The sequence below is a fragment of the Rhinopithecus roxellana genome, chromosome 10 (assembly GCF_007565055.1).
Source record: "Rhinopithecus roxellana isolate Shanxi Qingling chromosome 10, ASM756505v1, whole genome shotgun sequence".
In the NCBI taxonomy this organism is placed as follows: Eukaryota; Metazoa; Chordata; class Mammalia; order Primates; family Cercopithecidae; genus Rhinopithecus; species Rhinopithecus roxellana.
The window spans coordinates 35,500,008-35,509,367 of NC_044558.1; the positions used below are offsets into that span (position 1 = coordinate 35,500,008).

General features: G+C 33.1%; 1 protein-coding gene across 6 annotated transcripts in view; it reads left to right on the forward strand.

The window, feature by feature from the left end:
• The window catches only part of KCNC2 (potassium voltage-gated channel subfamily C member 2), a 169,860-nt gene extending 161,258 nt beyond the window's left edge, over positions 1 to 8,602 (forward strand). The window contains exons 4-5 of one of the 6 annotated variants that reach the window (XM_010362654.2): positions 442 to 606; positions 5,424 to 8,602. In XM_010362654.2, coding sequence (XP_010360956.1) covers positions 442 to 606; positions 5,424 to 5,560 — 302 coding nt within the window. In that variant the 3' untranslated portion in view covers positions 5,561 to 8,602. Of the gene's footprint in view, positions 1 to 441; positions 607 to 4,846 lie in introns of all 6 variants that reach the window. The other 5 variants (XM_010362656.2, XM_010362655.2, XM_010362657.1 and 2 more) reach the window with 5 other exon arrangements.
• Positions 8,603 to 9,360: the final 758 nt, after the last annotated feature.

A 9,360-nucleotide genomic window follows, 5' to 3' on the forward strand; every position in this document is an offset into this window, starting at 1 on the left:
TTAGTAAAAGCATGTCTTTTAAATAACCACAAAGGCAAAATGTACTTAAGAGATTTTCTTAAATAGGTTCCATTTTAAAATATTCCTATTCAGAGTAAATAGATAACATGTCAAAAATTGTAAGACAATAATCTATGTGCTTTTTCATTATCACACTTACTTTGAGTTCATATTAGTTGTATTAAAGGCAATTTCTTATGAGATAAAATCCAAACTGGAATTAAAATCTCCCAAAGAACATTTCTACTCTTTTCAATACATTTCCATTTTGCTCCATGTAATTTTTCGTGAAGAGTGATAAAAATTCTTTTTCTTATTGTGATGTGATTCTTGTGTTTTGTATATCGAGTGACTGGACTACCAGCATTCTGTGTAAACTCTTTGTACTGTCTCATTTCCTCATTCATCACTGTCTGTCAATGGGCATGGTGCTGTGACCAGTGTTATCAGGTGACGACAGTACAGGAAGTGAGCCGCCACTATCACCCCCAGAAAGGCTCCCCATCAGACGCTCTAGTACCAGAGACAAAAACAGAAGAGGGGAAACATGTTTCCTACTGACGACAGGTGATTACACGTGTGCTTCTGATGGAGGGATCAGGAAAGGTAGGCATGCATTTAATCAGATCATAACAGGTGACTTAGCAATAAACTGTTGTAAATACATGGAGTAATGTAAAATGCTCATTCATCATTTTCTAGGAAAGACTGCGTGCGGTGCTCTTTTCCTCTCTCCATTACATCTTCTCTCCTTAGAAACTTGTTAAAATACATAATAACCTATGTGATTGTCATATCTGAAAGGCATCTCATCCCTTTTTCTCTATCCTCTGGTTTGCCATTTGTCTACGGGCAGAATTGGAATGGAATATGTAAATATTAAATCACTTTTCCAATTACTTTAATATAATGTACTCAGCAGTCATTAAAAGTTATCTTTTTCACTACAACAAATAAAACTCACTAATTGGCTCTGTGCACATATTTGATGAGTAATTCATGACTATAAAACAATTATAAGTTTTTTTTTTTTTCCTCAAAGTAAAGCATGAAACATACTCTAATGTCTCTTATCCAGTACATGGGTAATTTTTGCCAGTAGTTTATCTGAGGGTCTCAAGGTTGCAAAGGCCCAAGATCCTCAGTCATATGGAACAGTATGTCTACTCACTTCAAAGCCTACTTGTGTAATCACAAAATGCACTTACAGAATTTTTCTTCATGACCAATAATAAAAATATCTGTTTATTACTATTTTTCAACAGACATGAACTGTGCCTGACACCTAGAAGATAATAAATCTTGGTTGAATGAATCAAAATTATGGAATGAACATCTTTGTTAAAAGAGTATAATAGAATACTGAAGCTCCCATTATCATGTGGGTCCTTTTTCCTTGATTGTACCACTGTCTAAACTATTCCTGAAAAAGTTTTTATTCCCTTTTGGTAAACTTTACAACCTTAGGACAATTGGGATCTTTTCCTCCCCTTTAAGAATAGTCTTGTGATGATGATAACCCACTTTTGTCAAAAGTGGTATGCTTTATTATTAGCTTCTACTTTGACAATTCCAGTTGCTTTATTGCCACAGTAATTTTTCCTCTGTTTGTTGATAGAATAGGGAAAGAACTCTAATAATGTCTTATGGTAATTGACTGAATTTGAATAAAAATCCACTTTAAAACTTTCATATTAGCACAACTGCATTTAAATAATACTGTGCTTAGTTGCTATTCATCGGAGTTTCTCCCTATTGAATTATTTACCATTTAAGGCTGAAATATTTATTTTGTGATTCTTTTTTTCTTTGAAAGATTTTATTGCCCATATTGTACTTCTCTTAATTTCTTTTGATCATTTCATATTTTTCTTCTTTGCTTCTATGCCTTTGAGACTTAAAAGAGAAGACAAAGGACTCTTGTTCCTTCCATGAATAATATTTTAAATACTTCTCCATTCCAATTACTTCCATTGTTTGCATCTATTTCTTGCACCAAAATGTATTTCAATCCTCTCAATAGATTTATTTGGTTGTTTACTGTTCTACATTAAATATGTGCTAGAAAAATCTTTAAACATATTTGGAAGACAGTGAATACACTATCATAGTATTTGAGCAAAATATATGTACATATGTTAAATAATAATCATCATATCAAACTAATATTTTATATAGAACATGCTGTTCTAAGTGCATTGAATATCTTAAATCACTGTACGCAATGTATATACATGTTAAATTTACTTACATTTTAGAGCAGCATTCAATGAGATTATCACATGCAATATTTATACTAAGATTATGTGTTTAAAGAACTCTCTAGAATGTTTTTCTTCTATGTTAGACAATATTTTGAGTTTTAAACTGACAAAGAAAATCATGAACAAGAAAAGGCTTTGCAAATTATAAAGCACTATCTAAATACAAAATTTTACTAAAATATTGCAAAGTTTTGCAAGCAAAGCAATTAATAAGATATTTAGTTTGCATGTAAAATGTATACATGCAATCTTATTTCACAAATACAAATTATTTTTGTTAGTGAGAACATCTTTGAAAATTTATTCATGAGCTTTTTACTGTTTGTCATTTCTTATCATAATCAACTCTTTTTCATTCTTGCTTAAGTAGTTTATAGCTATATGTTTTTTCCTGCTAAGTATGGTAGTACTTTTGGCTAACTTCACTTAATCTTTTCAGTTGGTTATCTTATCATATCTATCACAAATTTATTCATTTCGTTTCCTGTTTCCCTTTATGTAGGTTATATATTTCTGCTGTTACTTCTATTCATTTATTTTCTATATAATCCTTTCATTTATCCCTCAAGTTGGTATCTCTGCTGATTTGATTTTAATATTTAAAAATTCTTCTCTCTATAAGTGAAAATAAATTACTGGATTCCCACTGAATTATTTTTCTAGCTAAAAATATGAATGTAATTGGGCATATATTAAGAAATCTTTAAGGATTCTCTAAAAGAGTAAACTCTCAATACTTAGAATGCATGTTTTTTCTTTTAGGAAAGCATATTACATAAACTAAAACATGCTCGTGAATAGCACATGAGTAGGTAGTTTCAGTATTGCCACAAATAAGCACATGCACTTAAGAATTATTTGAAATGAATGCTGTGTATCTAGATGTTAGTTCAAAATCAGTTCAGCAGTGTTTATTCTCATGAATTATATTTTCAGCCATTCCACTAAAATCTTGATTAAGCAAAATTTTATCACATTTTTTAACCATAAATGAACGTGTAGAATAAAGAAAAAATATTTGTATGAATAATATATAATTTTACTAATAAATACTTGTTACTAAATTAGAAAGGAAGACTTTTCAAATAGACACTGAAATTATAGTCATTAAAAATATAGGACCTATAAACAGAATAGAATATTTATAGTAAAACTATAATTCAGAAAGATAACATTTAGAATGGCAACCAAATTTTACATATTACTGGCATGAACACTATAAAACTGCCAAAGAGAATTTTACCTTTCTGGGGATCCTGTAGGAGCAAGGAGATTGTAGAGAACAGAGTTGTAAATCTGTATGATGATGTTTAATTATTAACAGCCCATTTAGTTCATGCATATTCACCACTTTGCCTTTAATCAAAGCCAATCAATGTTTATCGTCTAATTTACATTTTTAGGTTATACAGTCAACTTCAATGGCACAGGATAATTTTTTTCTACAATTCCCAAAGTTATATTTTCAGTAACTTTTCAGAAGACCAGTAATAACTAACCCTCCGTGCATGTGAAAATTTATATTTAGGGACTAACAAAACATTGGCCCATAATTATTTGATTAGCAGAGACTATGTGCTAGAGAACATTTGTCATAGTTAATGGATGGTATAAATTTCTATCCACAAAATCTCAAAGAAAGCAACTAGTCTGCTGAAAGTTAATGTGTGTGCATGTTGTGAGGGGAGGGGAATGTTCATCATTTTCTTTCCTTATCCAATCCAGCTTCACCCCATAAGACAGCTTTACCCCATAAGAGGGGTATTGCTGCGATCCACACCCATTGTCTATCCTGGCCTCTCATACGTAAAATAATCAGATACACCACTTTTTCTCTTCCAATGAAAAGAGGAAAGTTATCCATGACTTCTTCTCTGGAATTTCCATGAAAAGATTCAATTAAAGAGGAATAGCTGAAAGGTACATAAAGAAAAACAATGGACCCATTTTTTTTTCTCACACACTCATCAAGTACACCAAGGTCTGATTAGAACCCAAAGAGTAAGTCATATCGTAAGGGAGACAAGTAGTCCACTAGAATTGTATCTACTTGCTCAATTTTGGTTGCCAAAAAAGAATTTCATTTTCCTGTTCTATAACAGTTTTTCAAGAAAGCTGTCAGAACATTCATCTCAAATCTTTGTAGTATGACTACTTTTTTAGTCAGTAGTTACCCTGCTTTAAGACATTTCACTTCAAAACTTATACTAGGTGCTTTCCACCTCGTTTAACTGTCTCTAATATTTTGTAATAAAAAATACTACAATATACAAATATTTCCAAAGGTGACTTTGATAGGGTTGCTTAAGTAGCTAAGGAATAAGGCTAAAGTTTATGAGAGCATCTTCTATCCTGTAACTTCATGGCTATCATGAACAAAAGATCAAGGTGTGATATAATAGAAAGAAAAGATGAATTAACACCAAATTATTCTCAATTTCTGGGTGGGAAGGCTGGGGGTGGAAATCAGCTGAAAACTATCATGTAATCAAATTCAAACTTATTTCACTGCAATTATGACTCAATTTATATTTCATTCATTTTCTTTTTTTTTTTTTTTTCCTTTACTTTTCTTACCCAAGGAATTAGAAATGGGCATTCCATCCTACATCACCTGGATAATGGCACCAAATGCCATTATTTAAGAATCATCTTTTAACCCTATAAAGCTGGAAGATTAAATATGCTGGAAAAAGAGTTGTCCATTTAAACTTAAGTATGCTTTATTAGCTTAGGTAGTAAAAAATGAAAAGATAAAAAGTAGCCTACTTATTTCTTTTTTTTTTTTTCAAGAACACATTCCGAAATTTAAAAATATTAGTCAAGCTTATATCTTACTTAAGTTGCTTTGCCTAATTCTTAAATGAGTTCTAGTATTCTACATGACAAAATTACATTAGCGCTAACTATAATCTGGGAAAAAATAGATTTTGAAGTATTGTAACCATAATTTGTGATGGCTGGTTTAATCTTTTCAAAATGGCAACTACAGTGAACCTCATTTTTTTTAGAGTTATAAATTGTCTCAATATTAAATTCTTTGTAAGCAAATTCTTCTTTGAGCTTGAAAGTAGCACTTTTGATTACCCTGCATGGTATTATTTGTATGTCTATATTCTGGTTTAATTCAACTGATGTCTGTGCATTTTTTCATAAAAGGATATGAAAAATCCCGAAGCTTAAACAACATAGCGGGCTTGGCAGGCAATGCTCTGAGGCTCTCTCCAGTAACATCACCCTACAACTCTCCTTGTCCTCTGAGGCGTTCTCGATCTCCCATCCCATCTATCTTGTAAACCAAACAACCAAACTGCATCAGTCGGCTAAATTGTATTAATTCAAGTACTGTTTACCCCATAATGGAAATAATTAAATGTAGAGTTACTCCAGGCTCCATTAATACAGTATAAATCTTGCATGATACTACAATTTGAAGTCAGAAATGCCACTTGGGTAGCTAATGAATTTTATCCAGGCTTTAAAGATTGTCTAAAGTAGTGCTAAGATTTCTCCTATTAATTGCCCTGATCTCCTTTTGCAATAAAATGACAGATAGTGTCAGATATTGACCAGTGCACTAATATATAAACATATCTTCAGGGAGATATATTTAAAACAGTGTGCTTCCAAATGCCAACCACTTCATTGGAACTTTATTTCTTGTGACTGTAAACCATTCTGAAGATGTCTGGGATCCTATCTTGATTGCACACAACATGACTTGTGTCAGCTCATTTGCATGGACCATCTTGTCTCTATCACCTGAAAGCAATGTTGCAGAGTTTGGGGACTATGGATAGCTCAGGATATGTGTACTTGCATCGAACCATCCTGCTGATATGAAAGCATTGGTCGACTGTTCTGCATGTTGAATTGTGGGGCAGGGAGGGCACGTTTCTCCTTGACTTTTTTTTTTTTATTATTATTTGAAAGAAATATATGTTTTAAATAGTTTAATTTCTTGATTGATTTACTTTTCTTCAAAAATGCTGTATTGGAGTTCTGAATGTCTCTGGTTGTTTGCACGCAGATAACTGCAAAGAGGTTGTCATTACTGGTTACACGCAAGCCGAGGCCAGATCTCTTACTTAATGACTTGGGGAAGGCACAAAACATGAGAGAAAGAAAGGTAACTGCCAGCCAGGCTTGCATTGTTTAGCCAGAAATTGCTGCTTGGTTCTAGACTTTTTTTTTTTTTTTTTAAACCCCAGGGTTTGTCATCATTTTCAGAGGCAGAGTGCCAAATATCACCCAAAGCTCTTGTGTCATTTTTTACCCCCTTATTTTATTTTTATTTATTAATTTTTTGTGCAAACTTCAAAAGTCACTGGTGTTCACAGAAGACTTTTTTGACTAGCCTTAAATTTCTGAATCAATAGATTAATCAGATTTTCAGGCAGTATTTAATCAGGTGTTTTGTCCTGTATGTTGTTCCTGTCTGTCCATCTTAGCTCCCTGTCTTTACTGTATATGCCATCTGTCTCCATGAAGCACAGAAATGCCTCTGTAAGATGTTCATGATTTTAATGTTGACTCCCTCCAACCCCGACCCCATACCTTTTTTGGCTATTTGGAGCAGCCTCTCTGCTTTGTGTATAAATTAATGATACCCTGTAGACTACCTAAGTTAATCGGCACTGTGAATCTTTTTGATAAGCAGGGTTTAAGCAGCAATTTCACCATTGCACTTGGTTGCCTGCTGCAGTGTCAGTTTCTACTACCTAGCAACCAGCATTCATTACTACACTCCAACAAAATCCTTAGGGAGTCATATTCAGTCTGAGTGGAAGAAAGTCTATTTATGCATTTCTATGAATTCAACAGCAATAGTGTGTCTCGTGTACTGAGCATGTGAGGGAAGAAAAAATGCCGTAAAATAAATAGAGGGATAAATAATATTACTAAGGCATTTGGGATCCTCAAGACTGCTGATTAATTCCTATTTCTCGTGTTTATTTTTTGTTAGGAAGACAATTGTCACTTTTATTATTGGCCACGAAACATGTATTACTCTATATCCCCAAGTCCTAGAGCATGACCTGCATGTTGGAGATCTTGTACAACAATGTATTTATCCAGACGTACATATATGATACTTAGAGACACAGTGATTCTTTTGATAACACCACACATAGAACATTATAATTATACACAAATTTATGGTTAAAAGAATTAATATGCTGTCTGGTGCTGCTGTTATTGACTACAGTGTTGTACAGAATTTATCATGGATTTTTGACTGCTGATAAAGGGACAGTGGAATTTAGCCATACCAAGGACTATACTGGAAACAGACTTCTGCTGCTGAATGTGCCCTGATGTGACCAGGTTGCACGTCGAGGAGATCCCCGCATCTTCATGAGGCACTTAAAGCTTATAAAAGAACTGTGGCTGGAACTCATCTGGTGCTCCCCATGCGAGTGCTCTGCTTGTAGACTGGCCAGTGTCCATGAAACAACTGTAAATATCAACATGTGTGCATGGGTCAACAGTCTTGGCCATTTCTCATCAATAGAAGCCAAATTTATGATCAACATCTCTGAAGTTTCATGTAAGGCCTACACTTCTTTGAATTACTCTTCATGGGCCCACATTAGGTTGTGCTGTGAATTAACTTAAGGCAGTGATACTGATGTAGTATAGTTCTGTCTTAATTGCCCTTATTTCTACTTCGTTGGTTGAATCTATGAACTTGATTGTATTATTTTCTTATAAATTACTGATGTAATCAACTTGTCAATTATGTTGTGAAATTGTTAGTATTCATTTATCAAAAATGACCTATGTTTATTCACATATTTGTTTAGTTCTGGGAAATTGTTATAGCTTAAATGAAACTCACCAACATTATTCATAGTTTAAGTCTTTTATCATTATTACCTCAATTATAAATATTATAAAAATATAATTCTGGCAATGAGAGTATTTTTTTATTCATTGATCAAGGAGCAATGTCAGTATATAGTAGAATATCAATTAAATTATATCCTAAAATGTATATTTTGCATAAAAGAGATATTCTTTAATCAATTACTTTTTGTGAGTTTTGTGGCAAATGAAGCTTGTACTTGTCTTTAAAACTGTTGTAGCCAAAACTATATAAGATTTTTACATCTTGCTTAATCAATATTTCCAGAGTCTATTAGTTCCCCTGGGATTCTGAATATAACATATAGCCTATTATAAACTCCTGTATCGTGGACCTTTTGTGAACATTTCAAGGCGCATGCACAACCTTGGTGATAACCAGTGAAAATGTAACTAACTGAAATGAAGAATAAAAGACAAATGAGCTGGGGATAAACTTGAATCTTATCTGATTAAATTACTTAAATTATTTTGTTGACTCTTTTCTTTGTGGTGCAGTTTTCAAAGGACTTTACTATTTTTATGTTTTATGGTATCACACCAGGTCCTTGTATGCAATGAAGAATTTGGGATAAAAATATTTAAAAACATCCGCAACTCTTACTATCATTCAAGTGTTAGGCAAATAGCCAATGTATTCTTCTTCTTTCGTCTGCCTATATTTCTCTCATAATTCTGAGATTTTAAAATTATTAAGTATTATGGTATCTGACATTTATAAAGTATTTATGATTAGTGCTGAAATTTTCTTTTTTCCTATAGAGATGGGGATCTTGCTATGTTGCCTAGGCTGTTCTCGAACTCCTGGCCTCAAATAATTCTCCTGCCTCTGCCTCCCAAAGTGCTGAATTTTTATTTACATTTTCCAAGTTAATCATCACAGCAATTCTAGAGGCAGATAATTTTGTTTTCATTTTACTGGTGATAAAGTTAAGGATGAGAGAGGCAGAACTGTTCATTTACAGATAATGTTCCCTGTCATACTTTTTTGTGGATTAAATATTTACTGGGCCTCAAGTTGTAAATGCCCTATCAAAGAGGCTTCTGTCTCACCTTTGGGTAACAGGACTCTCTTTCAGAAGCACACCATACATAGTTGGCCTTTCATGTTTGTCGTGGTAATACATATAAGTTTACCCTATAAAACTCTGTGTCACCATCCGGGGGTAGGAGAGGGGTGAGATAAAAGAAAGAAAATACTGGAGAATTCAACACTTTTGACTAAAGC